The 21,002-nt window shown below is 36.2% G+C and overlaps 1 protein-coding gene across 1 annotated transcript; it reads right to left on the bottom strand.

The window, feature by feature from the left end:
- Positions 1–582: 582 nt before the first annotated feature.
- LOC119640833 (dynein beta chain, ciliary) lies at positions 583–19,787 on the bottom strand. Its single transcript, XM_038039086.1, has 22 exons — positions 19,659–19,787; positions 17,671–17,844; positions 17,342–17,601; positions 16,934–17,273; positions 16,024–16,857; positions 15,842–15,954; positions 15,479–15,770; positions 15,248–15,401; positions 14,430–15,182; positions 13,401–13,675; positions 13,148–13,324; positions 12,876–13,085; positions 12,655–12,819; positions 10,148–12,580; positions 8,043–9,715; positions 7,767–7,986; positions 5,676–7,714; positions 5,459–5,597; positions 5,225–5,391; positions 2,154–4,919; positions 1,185–1,379; positions 583–682 (listed from the first exon to the last, which is right to left on the bottom strand). Exons 1-22 carry the CDS (start codon positions 19,785–19,787, stop codon positions 583–585), a joined length of 13,608 nt encoding a protein of 4,535 aa, XP_037895014.1.
- Positions 19,788–21,002: the final 1,215 nt, after the last annotated feature.

The raw sequence follows: 21,002 nt of genomic DNA on the forward strand, positions 1-21,002 counted from the left end.
TAAACACTGATCGCCTATACTTTTTTCTGCTTAGTTATTCTTAGCCGAAATTTTGACTGTACACTACCTCTTACGGAGGCTTATGGGAACAATTGCTGAGCAGAACATCAGCAGTTTAACAAGCATAAGTATCACTTAAAAAAAAAAAGAAAGAAAGCCCTTATCTTACGTTTCGGAAAAACATAAAAATACCATCAATGATTTTTTTCTTACATTACTGGATTATGGGTCTAAATTGAATTAAATAGGCCTTATCCATATCCAAACAAACAAGAAAAAAGAAATAGTATTAATTTCAAAATTTCTAGAATGTTTTTCAGACCCAACAGCTTTCTTTGCTGTGATTACTGCTTGCGAAGCTTTTCGAGCAATATTTGAGGACAAACATAAATGCATTAAGTTTTATAAAAATGAAAGTTTATATATAATAATATATTTATCGCAAATCAATATATGAAATCGTACTAAAAAATAGAAAAAAAATTATAAAAAAATAAATAACGTGTAATATATGTACGTATGTTTATATAGAAATAAAATAAAAAATATATATCTATATATACATATATATTGATCTTCTGGTTAGATTTGTAATAGTAAGCATACTCCAGCTAATGTCCATTTCCCTGGTTTTTCTTTCGTTTTTAAATTAAACGTCCAAACGTAAGTGGGGCCACGTTGTCTTTATAGAAATAAAAATAAAGTAATACAAATTTAGTTAGTTATCATATTGTTGATACTAGAACTATCTAAGCTTAAAAAAAAATGTTCGATGTCAAAAATGCGTTCAAAAATTTTTTCGGTGCTTTTTGTTTTGATGTATGTGTAAGACATTCAAATACCCATAAACACTTGGAAAGAAAGAGAGAATAAACTTTCGACTGCAAATTAATTTCCAATTCATTCTAATCGACATTGACATGATCTCCACCCAATTACAAATAAATTGGCAACGAATTGTAATTAAAATCTTGGCGTTATTTGGGGATTCGTTTATTTGGGGAATCGTTTTGGGATATATAGGGACTAGGTTTTCGCTATCGAAAGTTATAGTACGAAAATATGAAAACATTGCTGATACTCTTTCGAAGCGGTCTCAGTTTCCTTTATAGTGCACACCTATTGTCTAATCTGAGAACTATGAAATAGATTTACGAAAAAAGTTAAATCCAAAAGTATTTTACCGAATTTTGTAAACCGGGCATTCATAAACATTTTTCGTATCTTGTTTGTCTTTTTGGACAGCTTTAACATATATGACAGGCATGGCTGGAAATAGCTCTTTAAGAAATGCGTCAGCGATTGTATTCATATTCATGTCCCAACGCGCACCTTCCATATATAAACCGTTTATATAAGCTCCTTCACGTGGGGCCGATCTGAAAATGCAAGCGGAAACAAAGAGTTGAATAACTTGCCGCTACCCGTTGTATAAATAAAGGAATATAAAAATGCAGTCCAACAGTTTACAAACTTATTCGCAAGATTTTATCAAATCGTACAAAAAATATTATTTGAAATGCCAATATGGATGAATAAGACCAGTTAATTTTCCAACGAACTTGGATAAGTGACAACAATGAATAACGACTAGTACAGCTATACTGGAAGATGATTTCAAAGCCCAACTGGCAAAATTGGGTGGATCCGAGATGTAAAGAGGACAAATTCACTGAGAGCCAATCTTAATGAAATTCGCGATATTTTTGTTTCTCTTTTGTGCACTTCTTTGATCAGTCATCAAGGGAGCTTTCCCTACACTGATGGCCGAAACAGAGTTAAGTACACGAAATTGGTAACAAAGACTAGTGCTTGTTTATATTTTGTTTATCTATCATATACAGGAGAAGTTTTTTTAGGTGCCATGGATTTTTCAAAGTGCTTTCTTCAGGAATTTGTCTCTTCTTGAAAGATCTACATTTTATGTACACATTATGAGTGTTATAAAGCACATATATCTACTCAAATTTTATTGTAAAGTATCTACGTAGATAATTTTAATATAACATTTTTTTATTTATTTTTGAGTTGACATGCAAAAAACATCAAAGGAAACTAAGATTTCAATGACAAGATTTCAAAAATCGGCAAAAAATATAACGCTCATATGAAAAAATTTTGTATTAAGATTGTGAATATAATAAACGACTTACGAAATTTCTTCTTTCGTTTTCTTAGTAACATCGGTGTTTAGACACATTCGATCCAAAGGCCATTCATTTTTACGTGCGGTCTGTTGCATAATAGCCGTTAAGAAACTCTGCGGATTAAAGAACCCACCTAACCAAACTGATGATGGTAAACGGAAATCAGCAACCCAGCCTTCTAATTCCCGTAATCGCAACTGTAAATCGGCAAACCATGATTGTAAGCCTAAGGTGCTAGGATATGCCAATTTAGTCCACGATTCCGGCACTTGATCCATAAAAAGTGATTGCATTAGATTCTCCATTATGGATGATATCGTTAGTTCACCTTTTAAACCCAAATCTAATTCGTTAAGAGATCTCTTCAATTCTGCCATCAGTATATTCATACGTTCACATTCTTGGAATGCTACCAGAATGTAGGGATTACGATCCTCGACACGCGCCATCAATTCATATATATTAAACGGCGATGGAATTTTGTCAATAAGATCTTCGAGCATGCCTTTAACTACATCTTCTTGTGACTGGGCTTCGCCACCGCCAGCATCAGAAGCGCCTGCTAAACGGGGTTGCAGTTCGAAAACTGTGCGGAAAAGGCGCTCGGAAACGGTTGTTAAGAAACCAATTTCTGCATTTAAATGTAATCCGTATAAATTGGGGCTTTCGGGTGGAAGATTTTCATCTATGTAACTATGATATCCGGCGTACTTTAAAATACCAGGGGCTGGGAAACCGCTGCAAAATTCTAATTCACCATCAATTAGTTCTGGTTGCATAAATTCTTCTAAATATGTGCGACATAGACGACGATCGCGATCATCTGTTATATGACCTCCGTACATAATCTCTCCAAAGAGATAACGTAAATCTTCCCAAGGTACACGATTATTTGCCTCTAAATAATTGTAAAGGACATATACTGATATTGTCAGATCGCCCACATTGAAAGGATAAACACGATTCCAGCCTTGTGCTCCGAACTTTCGACGCTCGGCTACGACAGCATGAAAATAGCAGAGAGAGAACAATATAGCTTTAAATTCAGTTTCTTTAGAACACATTTCCAATGTCTCGTCACTGAAATTATCCAAAGCCTTATGGATATTAGCTTGCATACCGGTCGGAGGTTCATTGGTTATCTTAATCGCTGATTCTAATATACCTTGGGGTAATATGTGAGCGGCAGGGTCGCCAGCTGGTTCTGCACTCAAAAACAATCTATAGCTTGGATTTACATCGATTAAGGATGCTTCCATTTTCTTCTCCAATGAAGGTAACCAACGTGCCACCAAATGTATATTTTGCAGTATAACCCAATGACCTCTCTTAGATGCAGTATCAATAGCATTTTCAGCAACTATTTCCTGACCCTGTCCCAGTGAGACGCTATGAAAATTTTCATGATCACCGTGAAATCCCAAGACTTTTCCCAACTTTTCAACATCTTTTAAAGGATCTACACCGGCAGAGAGGACGAAGAATATATGAGTTTCAGCGCTAGATTCCTCAAAGGTCTTTGCGAATTCCATCGAGCGTGCATCAATATATTTGGATCCTAATTTTTCTTCGATGAATACCTTCATTGAATATGACATACGATCTGGCCGTATACACCGCATTATGCAAAGCCTTTGAATCGCTGATTTGCCTTTCCATTCGCCCGGAAATTTTTCTCTCTCAGGACATTCTGAATCAATAAATTTTTTCCATCGCTTATGTGACCCCTCTATGTCTTTATCGAGACCTTTAAATGCTGGTAAATTACTTAAAGCTCTAATGCCGCCCCAGGCAACATTTGTAAGGAACGCCAGATTAGAAGTCACGTTAACCATATATGGATATCGCAGTAAGAAATCAAGTTCTGATGGTTCAACTTCACCAGCGCTTATCAAAACCTGTATCGTTAGCTGAGTTAGAAAAGTTAATTTATCGGCTTCAAAAAGACCACGCGAAGTATACATGAAACTGCAATAAGTAATTGAATCAATTAGATTTTCGACTCGATCTTTTAGTTTCTCAGCAGGCGTTGCCCTAAGGATGGCATTGGAAAATACCACTGTAAACGCTTTCAGGGAAAATTGATAAATGGGATTTATTTTAAATAAATCATTCAAAATGAAATATATGATGGAAGCGCGTTCTGAAGCGGGACGATAGGCTTCGCGTGCCGTATCTATTTGAACAGCTGTAATTTTCGCTTCGGCTACTTTCACTTCGATTTCATCAGCTGTTTTCTTGGTCTTCTCTAGGTTCATTACAAGTGAAACATCTTCTAAAACATTCTCGCCTGCAGAGGACAAACGTTGAAGTAAGTCATCTTCGAGAAATTTCAAAGTAATTTTAAAATGATTCTGCTGCTGAGTAAGACGAGTCCTCAATACCTCCAAATCGGGTCTTTCGGCTTTAACAACTTCGGCCAGTAATTGATCTTCCAAACCATCGCGTGTAACAGTGAAATTAATAAGCGTCGTTTGCGCTTGCATCTCCGGCTTATAATGAGGATTAGCCAGTTTTGTGTGGAGAATTAAGCGAAATTTTGGATTGAAGTCAATTTCTTTATCACCCATTTTCAAACAAGTGCCTTTCTTAATCAACATACGACCAAGCAATGGATTTAAGACTGCGTCTACATTTTCGCCGATGTTTTCTAGTAGTAGAACGTTTCCGTTACTAACCGCATGCTCTATTTTTTCCAAATAACCTTTCTGTGTAGTTCGCAACACTACGATAGTGGAGCTATATTTTTGTTTTACCCATTTTATACCTTGCCTAGAAGAAAAAGCAAAATTAGAACCGATTTGTTAAAGCAACAATTTTCAAGCTTTATGTGCACCACAAAACATATATTAAATATTGATAGGGTCACACGGGTTGAGTCTAATTAGGACTGTCTATCTTGTCAGTCTCTAGAAATCATGAGTATTATAAATTGTCTAAGCAATTTCATCCTTTTTTTTTCTCAGATCACAATTGCTCTATATATTCGAAATGTAACTTTAAAATATTATAAAGGTGGATAATAAAAAATTCGAATTAAGCTGGATATAATTCTACTGTTTTTAGACTAGACTTACAATTGAGGATCAATCATTAAAGGATATCGATCAGAGTGTACTAAAATTGCAGCATTTTCAGCCGACATTCGGTCACTGGGTAGGCCTTGATTATTCCACTCAGCTATTTGAGCATCATCACAGATCATTTCGAAGGGATCGCTGCCCTCACTGGACGGAATTTTTGGCTTTAAAGGGAAACGTATAAATGATATTTTGTATATCAGCAGATGGATAAATTATTTAAATTCATACGTCGCTGGCCTTGAAAGCAGGTGCCCACATTTTTACTTGCAATTCTGTCCGATAGGGGCGAGTGAAGCAGCCAACATAAGAAATGAAGCATGATATAAGCAAAATATCGCCTGGTAATGTAATTTGGCTGCTAAGCAGACTGCATTATCAAAGAGAAGTAGAGATGAAATATACAATTATTACTTATTTTAGTGGATTATCGAAATAATCACTTTACTTTTTCACCGATTCAGTCCAACGTATTTTTTCAGATGCCAAGCCGCCGATTAAACGATTTGCTAAATCGATGGTAAAGGCAGTCTTATCTGCTTCATCCTGACATTTTTGTTTCTTGGCCAATGCTTCATCGTACTCCGATTGTAGTACATTCAATTGTTCTTCCAATTCATTAAGACGCTGATTTAATGCCGTCAGTTTATCACGAGCATCCTGTAATTCTTGTTCAGCTTCAACAAGGGCCCTCTCTTTAGGCTCGACGATTAAGTAGACTTCATAGAAACGATTAATATTAATAACCCATGAACATAAACCTGCAGCGGCGGCTGACTTGGCAAGAATTTTTTCGGGAATAAATTCTGGATCCGCTATGTATGGCTGCAATGCTTTTATAATATCTGGGTGTATATGCTTTTTGTCGTAATTCACTAAATCATTGAGAAATTTATCAACATTTCCCATAATGCTGCGACATGATTTCCAACTGCGATCCTTGGGTATCTTTCCTTTCTGCGAAAATAAAACCAATACGGCAGCACATACGCTTACCACTGCTTCCGGAGGTGAGCCAAAAGATTTCAATTCGGTTAAGTTGTTTTTGTTTAATGTGTTTAAAGCCTCTTGGGCGGCAATAAGTGCAGGCTGAGCTTTGCGGAAATCCTCTTCGCAAAGTTTAGCTTTCGCTGTGACGTCTTCTTCAATTTGCCGAACATTTTTCTCTTCTTTGGTAGCAAATGCTCTTTCCTTCGAAACTTTTTCATTTTCAGTGCTAACAACCTTAATCAAATTATCAGCGTCTTCGTTTTTAATCCTCAACTCTACTTCTTGCACTTTAAGTACGTCTTGTAGGGCATCAACTTCTTTCGAGCAACTGGCTAATTTAATGAGACCATTTCCTAAGCGGGTACGGCGATCCTGATTAGCTCTTACTTTTTCTTTTAATAATTTTGTATACAAGCTTATTAATTCTAGGAAAGATTTTGGGGTCGTATAATTATAACGTTTGTCATTAAGCAAATAAACGTTGGATATGTCATTGACAGTTTTATGCACGTAGGCCATAAATCGGGAAACCGGCTTAGCCAGATCTTTAGGCAGAACATCAATTTCAGACAGAAAGCTATATGACACAGATTCCAAAGCGTCACGTGGCCACTCGTGAAACCAATCAATCGTTGTACAATTTACCAATGAGGGGAAATTACGTGCACGCACACGTAGAGTTGTTCCCACGGGCGAAAAGCATAGCACAACTTTTAACATACCGCGCACTTTCTCGATAAAATGTTTCCAACAGTTTTCGCGATTGTCGACAATACCTAACTGTTTAACTTCGTTACGTACGGCATTAATAATATTTTCTATCTCATCATCCGGGAAAAGTTCGTGAATTTCACCGGATGCCAACAAATCATTTACCAGAACCAAAAATTGCTCCCTTGCCACTTCGGCATCTGTCATCAAAAAACAGCAAGGTGAGGTCTTCACGCCGCATTTCATATATAGCGAAGCGATGTTCACTTTTAAATCATTGATGCTGTAATCTTTGGTTAGCTGTATTTGGAAAACGTCAAGCGAAGAAATGAAGGCGGCAAGTCTTGTTAAAGACTGCTTACCCGAACCTCCTACACCGATTAATAATGCGTAGCCTCGTGATGACTCGACAATTCGACTAATACGGCATACATGGGCCATGGCGTCCTCAAAGAGTACCAAATTCATAGCACCTATAAAGTCATTATATCTTTCTTGAGCTTCCTCAAGCAATTTATGTAATCGCTCCCAGTCAGGAATTGGCATATACTTAATATCGGACAAGCCTTTTGCAAAATGACAATATATAAGAGGTTTCGAAAATACCGCATCTTCGTTAAAACCTTCGATGCCTTTCCGCACCATATCCATTACAACTTTATTGAAAGCATTTATGTCACTATAATCAACTAACTTATCACCATAGACGCGATTACATTCGTGAACCCACAAACGTAAAAGTAAATTTGGATTAGGGCAAGTTTCAAAATTAGCATATAGCATGCCCTAAAATGAAAGGATATTAATAATATTTACGGCAAAGTAGCAGGGGACATACCGTAAAAATGTTGGCAATATCGCGTAGATTGAAATTGTAGTGAAATTTAACAGCCGTGGGCAAAAAGGTTGTAGCCACCTTCTGATGTAGTAATATCGCAGTCTGTACAAGAGGTCCGCACAATGAGATCACAGACTTCGCAAATTTATGTATCGGATTATTTAAATGCTGCGACAATATCGAATTCAATATATGGAATAAAGCATCCGGACTGGGCTGACTAAAAATAAAATATTTCATTTTATCTTCGCATGGGTAACTGAAGGTTCAACTTACTTTACCGCGAACGAACAAAAATGCCTTTGGAGGCGTGGATTTATGGTGAACGAACCAGCCGAAGGATTCATGCATGAAACGAATTGACAATTATGTATATCACGCAGTGTCATTTTCAAGCGATCGTACCAATGGTGGTAATCCATAAATTGACGTATTAGTGTGTGGGGTTGTACGGTACCATATTTGTCAACTTCAGGCATATTCATATCATCTACGAAATACAACATACGTTTATTTCCTTGTGGCCCATAATTGCGACCTGCCTTTTTCTCTAAGGGCTTCTCTAAAATACGTTGCAGCATTTCAGATGTTGTGTAAAAGTTGAACGGTACATTTGTAATCGCAAATTTCTCTGTGGGCAGTGAAGTGAGTTTAGAATTCATTATAATTGTTTTACCGGATCCAGGTGGCCCAATAAGCATAACAGGATAATTATCCTGTATAAGAACGTCCATAAAATAGCGAAGACGAGTTGTTTCTGAAGTATGGACGAGATTTGCTTGAAGTGGTATATCTGGATCCAATTCAAAATCGGGTACCAATTTTGTCCAAGGTTCAAATTTTTTCGTTTCATGATCAACGTAAAATGCAAAGATATTTCCAGTACCAGGAAACTTGACAGCTTTGAATTCATTTAAAAACCATTTGCTAAATTCATTACGCCAATCAATGATTTGATCTTGGAACAGTGTAGAACCAAATCCCCAGACTATAGAAAATACGAAATATATTTCATACCAATCCTTCGGACAGTCGGCCGGCACATTTTGCGGAGTTAATAAGCTATTTAACAAAAAGCAAGTCATTTGAAGCATAGCAATATCGGATATTGGAGTTATTTTCTTTAATCGGAGTCTGAAAACTTCCAACATCGGCGGCACATACTTGTCGAATAGCACATTAAGTGTTGAAATTTCAGATTGATTAGTCCTTGTATTAAGCCAAGACAATATAAAAGGTGTCCAACCCAAATCTTGCGGATTTATATACAAAATACCAGCACGTGAAACTGTAGCTGGTGTTGCAGTTTTTAAATTAGCGATTTCGAACAATAAACGCATTTCTTTTGTTAGCGCGATACGTTCATTACTAGCCAATGTTAATACCTTATTATCGTCCATTACAGTATTCAAACTTTCAATCCACATAGGATCAATGTCACCATCTAATACTATCCATTTCGGGCCAGTACCTCCCAAATTTGCTTGATCACGCATTATGATCGAAAACAAACCATCTTTCCATTCTCTTGTCGCTGGATTAACTATCCCAAACAATTCGTCATTTGTAACGGCTTTAGGATTCAAATCGTTATAATGCGGCTTTCGCTTTTGATTAGAATAAGTTTTATTTAGAGTCTTCCATACTTCCGATTTGCCAGTGCCGGCAAATCCTATAATGAAAACTGAATGACGTACAGCGAAAAGTTCCTCGAGTTGAACTACTTTTAAGATGAAACCATCATCTGGTTGCAATTTAAGATCGACTGCCGATCTTTTAATAACCGCTTCAAAGTCTAGATTACGTTTTCTCGGAACATCCAAAGCCGGGAATAGATCACCAATTAAACCCATAAATACGGGCAAATCATCAGTAACAATTTTTGGAATATTGAAATCACGTAAAGCTCTCATTAACACTTGATCCTCTGGCCGATAGCGATCGTCACGCTGAAATTGCATAATTTATATATATGTCACATGAAGATATTCATCATAACTTAAAATTATGATAGCTCTAGCGAGCTAAACTCTAATTGGAAACTGAAAGTGAGTACTCATTTCATTTCCTAAATCGAGTGCACAATTTCTTGCGCTGCGCTCATATCTTCGATTTAAGAAAAACGTGCGGACTTTTATACTCATGTGAAACAAATCGCTCTCAGGAAGGATTCAGCGTCTACTATTCTACGCGAAAAAGTTAGTAGTCGCAAACTGGGCACAAATATTAATAAATCATTCAATGAAAACAAACCTAAGCAGATCAGAGTTTGTAGGGACGAGACGACAATTAAGAGAATTGAAACTGAGTGCACAGATTTCTCAACCGAAGAATATTATGGAATTTGTTAAATTTTAAAATGTAAATTTGAAATATTTTACCCTCAAGGCGCCAGCGACCACCAATACAGACTTGATGGCTCTTAGTCCCCAATCGTAGTGATCTTGCTTTGATAATAACTCCTTACATAGTTCATAGAGAGCAATGAATTTCCGAGCTAATAGACGAGCTTCTTGAAATCCTTCGGCGACGAGCATAATTTCACTAATTAATGCAAAATCAGGTACCACCATTGCACACGGTCTATATAAAGCCTTTAAGTTTTCTGGTAATTCCGCTCGTCCCGCATAGCCGGGATTCATTGTAATGAACATTCCAACAGTGGGTCGCAACGAAATAATTTCGCCCAAAAAATTGAAGATCACTTTCTTCGCTTTAATGGCATCTTGTATGCATTTCACTTGAACGGCAACCACAGATAAAACTTCGACCGATATGCGATTGAACTCATCAAAACAGCCCCAGGCGCCAGTTTGTGCAAGGCCTTTATGAATATCACCAACTGATTTATAGTCCATTTGCTCAGAGCAATTGAAGACGTAAACCATAATTCCTAAGGCTCGTCCCAAGTCTTTGGTCGTTTCAGTTTTGCCAGTACCGGCTGGACCAGCCGGCGCACCACCCATAATCAAATGAAGTGATTGCGTTAGAGTTATATAGCAACGATCCGTTAAAGGAGTGATAACCAATCGTGGTGTATTTCCAAGATATTCGTAATCATATTGAAATTGAGCGTCACATATATTAGCGAAGCAATCTTCGAACTTAGTATCCCAACGATGTCTTAGTTGAGATTGCCACTGGAAAGCTGTAACGACCTCAACTTTAGCTGTTATTATTTTCGCTACCACATCTCGACTGTGCACATCGATAGTACAAATGGTACATATTTTTTGTCGATCGGACGCGGTAAGATCGGACAATAAGAGATTAATAAGATGATTTAGTTGAATAATTTGCTTTTTATTATAATCTTTTAGCGCGTTCTCATAACGCTGTTGTACTTTGGCAAACGCGTCGTTAGTTTCGGTTGTCCACCAAATTTGCGTTGTGACTAAGGCCGGTTGAGCTGGCCAATCAAATATCCAAAGATGACGGGGTTTTTCCTCGTAAGAAATTACAGCTCGGCGAAATTGATCACGTAACGTTTCTCGCATTTTATCGGTGATCCTAGTTAGCCATGCTTCAACTTTACCACTGCAATCACAAGGTTCAAGGAATGGAACATATTCCTGATGCTCCTTAGCAACCATGCCCGCAGCTGACTTTGAACCAACCGAAATATTTAGTGAACCAAGTGAATCGTACAATTTTGTCAAGTGCTTCGCTACCATTCTAGGATTATTACCATTCGATAAGATATCTAAAAGATCAGCGGACGATACAAAATAAAATCGAGGATAGGCTAAGCGTTTCGTTTCCAAGTAATCATTTAGAGCTTTTTCGCAGAGCAACAACAGATGGAGTAAATGCTCCAAATTTTCATACAGTTTACTACCAGGCTTATTGGTAGATCGCACTACATTTCGGTCTGCATTCATTTGCGTCAGCATAGATTTAAATTCCCGATCGATTGTATCGAATCGTCTTGAGTCTTCTGGTAGCTGAGCCCGAATATCTTCCGAACCAATAAATATACTCTCCAAATAAACCCATTTACGTTGAACCTCGAACCACGATCCAATAATCTGATCAGCGTTAGATAGCTTTATTTGCCAATTTGTAACTTCGTTTTGAAAATGAGCTATATATTTCGATGAAGCCATGTTTTGTAACTGAACTTGATTTTCTTCAAGAACTTCAATCATTTCTTCACTTGCTTTCAATAGTTTTAACCCTGTGCGTTCATGAATTTCATTTTGGAACTCCATAGTAGCCCAAACATTGTGCAAATCACGTAAAACTTTTTCCATAGCCATCTCTTTAACGGACTTATCTACAATATTTTTCACTTCCTCTTCGTATTCGTGTAGATTCAAGTCAATTAAATCTTTTAATGTTGTTGAGTCGTCCATACTGAATTTAACTTTAGTAGTTTGCATAAGCTCAATCCAATGGCGATCGCGTATTGCGGGATTCTGCAATTCAGTGACGGCCCGCAACGAAGTCATCAAATTTTTTAAAGAGTTTTCTGTCTGTATATAAGGATCCCATTTGCGCATTTCCTTATCCAATCCACGCAACTCTTTGCCAAATTTTTTACACTCTTGATCCATAGATTCAATATCAATTTTTTTCCAAGGCGTCTTCTTCCAATCCTCAATTGTCGACGCTATAGTTATATTGAAATCCCACATAATTTTAATAAGTTGCAAGTCTCGCCGACAACGTTCAATTTTCGTTGGATCAGGACCTTGAAGTTCGAAAAGAACAGCTGAGCTGGTAAGTGATCTGTGACGGTCCTCAAGTGCGACTATTTCAAGATCAGCCTCGTCGATAATTTCGTATACGTTGGGACAGAACGCATTGAAAAACTAAAAACATGAATTAATTGTAGTAAAGGAAAATGGGAAATACTTAGCATGGATAACAAAAGTTAACTTTATACCTTTTTCTTTAAGAACTTCTTGCGATAGGTTGTCGCCATATTGTCGCATAATAATATTCGCTTTTCAATAAGATCGACTTGATACGATTGAATCGGGGCAATAATTTGTTTCACAGTCGCAGCTTGTTTTTTAACTTTAACCCATTTTTCCGGTAGCTCTGTCATCTGCAAAATATTATAACTAAGGTGGCAGTACAAACTAAAAAATGGCCCGTCAGTACCATAGCTAATTCGGTGTCCTTAAACTCGTAATTGTATGTCTTCAATAGATCAACGATTTCTCGAAGCGGTTCAAACATGTAGTCATAGATAAATTGTTTCTCGTTGATTGTGTTAAGGACAGATAATATCTTTAGTAAACCATCGAAATCGTCTTTATTAAGTTCAATTTTGAGAGCTTCGTTAGCTTCTTCAACAAATATAGCCAGTTCCTATTATGTTAAAAAAAAAAAAAATGTAAAATCCCTGCTGAAAACTTCTCATCTTCTCTTACTCTAAGAGAGTTTTTAACTCTATCTATCAAATCGGTCTTGAATAGACTAATCCACTTAGCAACCTGATTTAAAACGGCATTTTTAAAACCCGTCTTATTCAAACGCAACCAAACGTTAATATTTTGATAAGTCTCCCATTGGCTGATCTGTTTTTCCAGAGCGATAAACTTGTCTAACTGCAATTGGTTCAAGTATTCGATCATTTTATGTATATATATATATATATATGTAGGAATATCCAAGTTGGCGTACTTGTTCTTTGTAAACACTAAGCGGCGGATATTCATCTTTCAGTGGCTTTACTCCAGACGCACCCTCGGCTTCGAGTTCTGCTTCTCTTTCAGATAATGTGAGAGGTCGCCCAAATTTTTTCACTTCAGCCAGATATTGTTGCTTATCCAACATCCATAAATAGCTGTAGTCCATGAAGGGCTTAGAATGTGTTCGAACAGACTGCAAACCGAACTTTACTTTCGTTAGTATGTCGGTGCGGCTTTTATGAATTTCCGCCTTGTCCGCTATCTCATCTAAACGAAAAAAAAGAACAAAAACAAAAAATGCAGGAACAAAAAAATTGGTTGATATTTAAGTTACAACAATTAAAAAATTCTTCTCAGTAGCTATAGAAAAATATAAAGAAATTGAAACCGTGGTATTTCTAAGAACAGTGGAATGGAAATTCTTTCACTGATTGTGTAGCAGAAAGAGTGAAAATGTAACGACATCAACTATTTCATGGCAGTTGTAATGGAAGTGAGAAATAATTTCGGACAGTATGGAAAATAATATATAAGATATTTTAGATGAAAGCGAGGATGCAGCGGCCAAAAGTAGACGGCGTCAAGAATTACCAACTGAAGGTTATTTATTAGATGCGCAAAGAGTAGCTGGCGAAGTAATAACAAATCTCTGTTCTGACGGGGATGATGAAGGTAAATTGCATGGATGTATTGAAAGTTTTTTTAAACTGGTTAATGTTTAGATGGAAATGATATCGACGATGAAAGTATATCGGAAAATGAATGTGTAGTAGATTATAAGTCTAATAAAACCAGTGGAAGCAATTTAAATTTAGTCGAGGGCGATAAATTCACATTTGACGTGATAGATGTCATTAAAACTTTAGACAGTACGAATGAAGATAGGGACGTGATAAGTACAATATTCTTACATTAGTTGAAACCTTGCTAAATGTAAATATATATTTATGTATCGAAAAATATATATTTTTTTTTGTTGTGTGTGAGAGTTATGTTCTCTTCCGTCCTTTAATTATGTTACCTCCAAAATCGAGTAACTCGTCATCGCTGGCAGCAGGATCTTGAGCAGTACGCGGCAACATTTCCATCATATGGTACATATCGTCAAGTAGAGTTTCCACATGATATGTGAAACCAGCCTTTGAAGTTGGATCCAAGTTCAAAAAATAGGTTACATGCGGTTCTTGCAATTCCATCAAAATTTCAAAAATTGGAAAATCATTTTCATAACGATTTTCAATTTCCATCTTTAAGTAAGTTAGGCTAGTTATCACAGCATCAAGAAGTTGTTGGGTAATTTCCTGATCGACGTATTTTTCGTAAGCCCGAAACAGATCTCTTTCTTCTTGGGTAAGCGTTTGCAAAAGTTCATGGCGATGCATTGCCGTAATAAACTCTTCCTCGTCATCTTCTTCTCCTTCATCGTCCTTCTTATCGTCAAAAATATCATCGGGATATTCTTCTTCCTCTTCTTCGACTTCATCCATCAAATAGAGTCGACGTGGAATATCGAAAAACAATTTTGCATTTTCGTACATTATGCGATCAATAAGGACGGACGTTATGCCAGCGTGAGCTACGCGTTCCGCCAAAATATCCATACGTGGTTCAGTTTCGAGAAATGCCTTTGGATTTTTATCCTTTCGCTGATATAATGGAACTTTTCCCCACTCGTTAATACTTTTCTTAATGGCCTCTATATTTGCTTGACTTCTCTCTAAACGTTTGTGTAGATATTGAATTTTTTTAAACACATCCACAATGAACTTTTGTTCTGTATAATTAATGAATGGATAAATTAAATTTTTTCTTTTTTCTTAAGCTACAAGCATTTCATACCGAAATTGTTCCAAGTGATTTTGCTAACTAAAGGTTCCATAAAGATTTCATACGAAGTAAGTTCACTTCGTATAAGAGCTTTCTCACTCGGCTTAGATCTGTAGTTTATATCATTGTACCATTCGGAAATGCGTTGTAATTTAATGCGCGCGCTCTGTAACGAGCACACAAGCGTGATAAAATTTTCAAAAATCGTTTCTTAACACTTTTTTTTCTTCTTATACTACGCACCCACAGTCTCTCCTCCTTGTCATAAAACTGCTTTATGTCATCGGGAATAGGCAGTTCCATTAGAAGAACATATTTTGTATCTTTTAAGGCATTTTTAAGATTAAGATTAAAGTTGACGGAGAGGTCGCCCTTCTCATCCTTGGCTAATAAAGTAAATTCCGTACCCTCTTTAATATGTTTTTTAACTTCTAGGATCCAATATAAAAGAATATCCTTTCTTAACCTCTCAATATGATCAAGCATTTCTTCATATATTTCCAGGGTTTGTTGACCATGTTCATTCTCGAAAATTCTTTTTGGAAAAATGTGAAAAAAGATATACTACGCTACCGTTAATCGCAATATTAAAAATCTTTCACTTACGGATAATCGTATAGTTCATAATCTGTACGGATCCAAGATATTCGATATTGCAACTTATTTAACCAAGATAAAGCGCCAGTAACTGGCGGAAAACACATATCGGTATTTAAAGCCTGTAAAAATTGTAACATAAAACATTTTATCTATAATAGTTAAAAAAAAAATAAAAAAAAATACCGTACACTTATGCCTTCTGTCTCGCACGTTTTTTGAAACTCATTAAAATCGACTTTCACGGACGCAATCTCGTCAGCAAAATCATCAATTAAGATATGCATGAAGGGATCGATATGAGCTTTAATAATCGGCCTTAGAAGCAGGGTACCGCAAAGCAAGAGATCGTGAGAGTCCTCTAAAGCTTTTTCAAATTGATAGGCAATTTTACGCTCCAATATATCAGTTTTTTCTTTAAACGCAACACGATCACTTTCAAAAGTAGAGCCTTGATAATCCGGATCCAAAGGATTATACTGTATATTTGACCATTCCCGATAATAACCGTTATATTCCTCTAAAATTTTTTCAATCGCCATTGTAATTTGCCGTCCTTTTAATCCGCCCACAGTAACTTTTTCCAATTTAAGAAAATCTCGTCCCGTTTCGAAAAGTTCGCCTAAAGTTTCAAGGCGCGCAATAAACTTATCGAATCTGTCGAAAATTTCGGAAGGATGCCAGGTCCAATCTTGTGAATTGAATTCAGTTCCAACTTTAAATTTTTTTAAACTACCGCGTGTATCTTTGTACGTAGAACGATAATACTCCAAATGATTAATATTTGTAGTAATTTTTTTATAAGCCTCATCGACATCTCCTTGGAAGATAGCATCCGGTTCAATAGTACGCATTGCGCATTCAATTAATGTATTATGCAAGAGTTGAAACAATAACACCATATTATCAAGGGTATGAAAATATTTTGAATGCCCCCAAACAAGTCCGACCGTGAGTAGTAATGGCCGTATATTTGCCCGATTTTCATCCATATCGGCCGTTTCAAATTTATCAATTACTTTACGCTAAAATAGTTTATATATAAAATGCGTGAATCAATTATGCTTAAAACGATGACTGATATAGGAGGTCTACGTTTACCAATGGTGTAAGATATTTTGTTATATCCCGAGCTTCGGCTAAAGCTTCCAAGACTAATTCCACTATGCGACGATAACTGCTTTCGAATACCGAACGAATTCTCTCCAAAACAAATCCAATAGTTTTAATGCGTTTATCGCCTAATTGATCGGCCAAATTTTCTAGATTTTCTAAACGAGTCTCCCAAAAGCCCACTAAATGCTCGGGTCTTGGAAATTCATCTTTCGAAAAGATTTTATCCTTGGCTTTTACGTGCACTAAATCTTCAACAGAATCTAACCACTTGACGACCATAAATTCTAAAGCATGCTTCATCAAATGATTGACTTTACCAAGATCCCTTGTTTCAATTAATAAACCAATAAATGTAATATGCATATAAAGTATGTAACAACAGCAACAACTAACCCTTTAGCAATAGCCGGAGCGCTTTCCATTACTTCGTCGATACATATGGGTAAAGGTAATATGGTACGATTAATTACCAGACCTTTCATTTGAGCAATACCATTACGTAGATCTTGAGATTCTGTCTTCATATCATTGACAATAACTGATGTCCAGCCATTTTGATTGACGGGATTATTAAGTAACGGGAATATGACATCATCGCAAATTACGGAAAGATTTTCCAAGACATTCGGCAATATATCGCCAATCATTAGAGCCTACGAATGAATATCCCAATGCACGTTAGTGAGAATATTTAAACAAGTTTCACTTCAATTTCTACTTACGCTGGACATATTTTGCAAAGTTAAATTTGAAGGAACATCATTTCTTATGAAATAAACAACCTTGCTTGTCGGTTTTTCTGGAAAATTGAAAGATGGAACAAGCACCGCAGCAGCATTCAGTGTGAATATTAAACGTTCCTGATACGCATCGTTCACAAATGTGTTAATAATTTCCTACAAAAGAAATGATAACAAAAATCCAATGTATTCAATGCGAAGGATTGTGTGTAAGCAACGATTTAGCCTATTAGCTCATGTGTTCCGAAAAGGCAAAGAATGTTTTGAAACGTTGCTACTATTACTGGCTCGTTTGTGCTACTCAGGCGTGAGGACTTCTAAGACTCCTACTTATCTCGTACATACAAAATGTATTTTTGTCTCAAACATGACTTTTGGTTTTGTGCTTATATCCGTCAGATGATCGGATTTTATCAGCCCGTTTAGAGAATAGCGATGTCTTAGATTTGAAAATCTTGGTTTTTTGTGTTTAAAATTAATACTACAAATTGCAACAATAATAACATCATTATTGATAGACAAACGGACAGGCATAGCTACGATAATTAACAATCTATAATTCATTACAATTTGTAAGGCCTTAAACAGGTCAAAAGCAGGCTGGACTGACGCAATCCCAGGAGCGTATGTACCATACGGAACGCTTTAATAGGCATTTGCAAATGGATAAGCGTATACACGTACATACATGGTAGGTCTCAGTTATCATGAGAGTTCCAATGATAGACAACTTATAGACAGGCAGACTAAATATGATTGAATTTTCGACACGTTATTATCAGAAAGTAAAGCCTAGCGTGCCCATTTCCACCGTTTCACCTCTGTGACAAAATCCATTTTGTGGGAATAAAATCCATCATTTTTCAATTCTACCATCAAGTGAAAGAAGTCTATTAGATAGGCTGTGACGTAGCTGGAAATAGTTATTATAGAGTAAATTCATATTCATAGCTATTTTCTCCTTTCTTAATGAAACTTTTTTCATCCCAACTTGGATTGGATCTGGCAGCGATTGTTCTTGGATCTTACCTGCATTCCCTATAAACACTTACGCCTCCAGATTTTTCATCAAAGCACATATTCTGGTATGGTGCACACTTTTCCTTTGTAAATGTGACTTATAGACACTTTTCCTTAGAGTGTAGAGAATTATGAAAATTAAACCTTAACTATTTCGGCAAAAAAAAGCGGGACTCCATGTTATCTCCCGTCTTCACGTTCCAAGCTTCTTGTTGTTAAAATGGTCAGCTAAGTGGAGTAAATAAGTAATGCTTCTTACAGAATATATTGATTTCTAGCAGAAAACACCTGTCTTCGACAGTATTGATTTTTAAGAAATAAACACCTGCCTACAAGTAGAAAGTATCCTGTAAAGATATTAAAGAGTTATAACCTCTTCCACCTATAATAAGATAAGAGCCACAGTGTCCGTTTGGCTGCAGTTTTTTTTCATTTCCAAAGAACTGATTACAGTTTTTTTTTATTTTCGTAGAACTTCCACGGTTTTTATGTATACTTTACCCAACAAACCAATTTGCACGAATTTTTACCAAATATTTATATAAAATCGACAAAACGATATTTGTTTTACAAACGATTGACCCTCGAAAGTCCTGTGAGTCGAAAATCTGAGCCAAATTTTTGGTTTTTACATTAATTTTGGTGGCAGGTTGTGACGTTGGCGGGCAATGAGACAGACAGTCGTAGGCATAAAACGGAAAAAGTAACTCGATTAAAGTTGGGAGAATAATAAGTTCACAACTTAACAACGAATGAAATTTGATGTCTACAATCGCATAAACGTTCTCGACTTCAATAACTTCCCAAAAAGAGAATATATAGCAGAAGGCATTAAAAATAACGGTATGTTGGCACTTGAGACGAATCGTACGAGTACGATTATCCTCTTTGTAAATACATTATAAATTTAAAGCAGATCTTGCTTGTTTTTTGAATACATTGATTCTTACCCTGAAGTCATTAGATGTCATACATTTTGTCCATTTTTCCTGCTTAAGCCGCATGGTTTTCGTAATATAATTCCAAAAAAATTCTGGCCGTTCATCGACCTTTTCTTTTTTCTTTTCGTCTTCAGCCATTCTTTGAAATCGAGAAAGTCAAGATTTTGCTCTTCTGCAGATTTTAAAAAGTTGCTTAATGTATGCTTTTTTTTTAGATAAATTCCTTATTATTATTTTTTTTTTTTTACATGAATATATATGTATATATATGTAATGTACGTTTGCAGCTCTTTAGTTTATTCGATGTTAAAAATTATTTGCGCTTTTTTGCTGTTTTTAAACGCAATATTTCCCAAGGAGATCTTTTAGGCTATTGAAAAAAATTCTACACTCTTGAAGTTCTCCGTTTGATTAGTATATAAATAAATTATTTTTCTGAAAAAAATTTCAAATGATTTGTCAAGAAAACGAAGAGAAATTACTAAAGTATTTCTTATACTCACTTGTGTTAAGGTGAGAAATGAAGTAATATCCTTAATTCCGTTTATTTAACTAATGTCGCAGGGATGATCGCTTTTAATCCTTAATTACGCTGTGCTCTCTATGTTAGATTTCCATATGACTTGACGCTGCCTAAGATAACCTAAGCAAAGAATTAAGATTCGATAAAAATAAGTGGCTAATTAGATCTACAATAGCCGTGGGAAGAAAGCCAAAATCAAACAACCCTCCCCCCATTCGTCTAAACTATACGCATTGTTCTTAAATGTAGACCAAAAATACATTTCTCGTATCGTATAGCGTAGTAATCATTACCAATGTAAGAAATTTACAAGTACGAGCAAAATTTCAAAAGTAACGCAAGCAAGGACGAGGTACTTATGAAGATAAGAAAAAAGGAGAGAAAATGTTTTTCCATGCAAATGCCTTTTTTTTGTCTTTCCCAACGACGTGTGTGAATCCTTTCAACTATCCATACGCTGATAACTAGCTACAAGTCGTTGGGCTAAAGCAAATTTAATTTTTCACTTTAGCCGAGCGGATAAGGCTGACGACTGTCATGTTAATGTTCGAGGGTTGAAATGTCGATTCTGTAAGTTGCCTGCTTGATCAAAGCCAAGTGAATGAGAGCGGCCACTTTCTATCGCTTTCGCTCTTTCCCTACTTTTTTCTGACCGTTGCCGTAATAGACGTATAGACGACTTCCACTTCCAGTCATCGGTCGTATTAAAAAAAAAGACACAAAGATATATATATTCTTTTGTTTTCTTGATCACTAAGCTTTCGTGGCTTCAATCAATTAATTAGGTAATTCCTTTTTGTGTATTTTTATATGCTAGAACCTATAGATTC

The sequence above is a fragment of the Glossina fuscipes genome, unplaced genomic scaffold, assembly GCF_014805625.2.
Source record: "Glossina fuscipes isolate IAEA_lab_2018 unplaced genomic scaffold, Yale_Gfus_2 128, whole genome shotgun sequence".
NCBI lineage: Eukaryota > Metazoa > Arthropoda > Insecta > Diptera > Glossinidae > Glossina > Glossina fuscipes.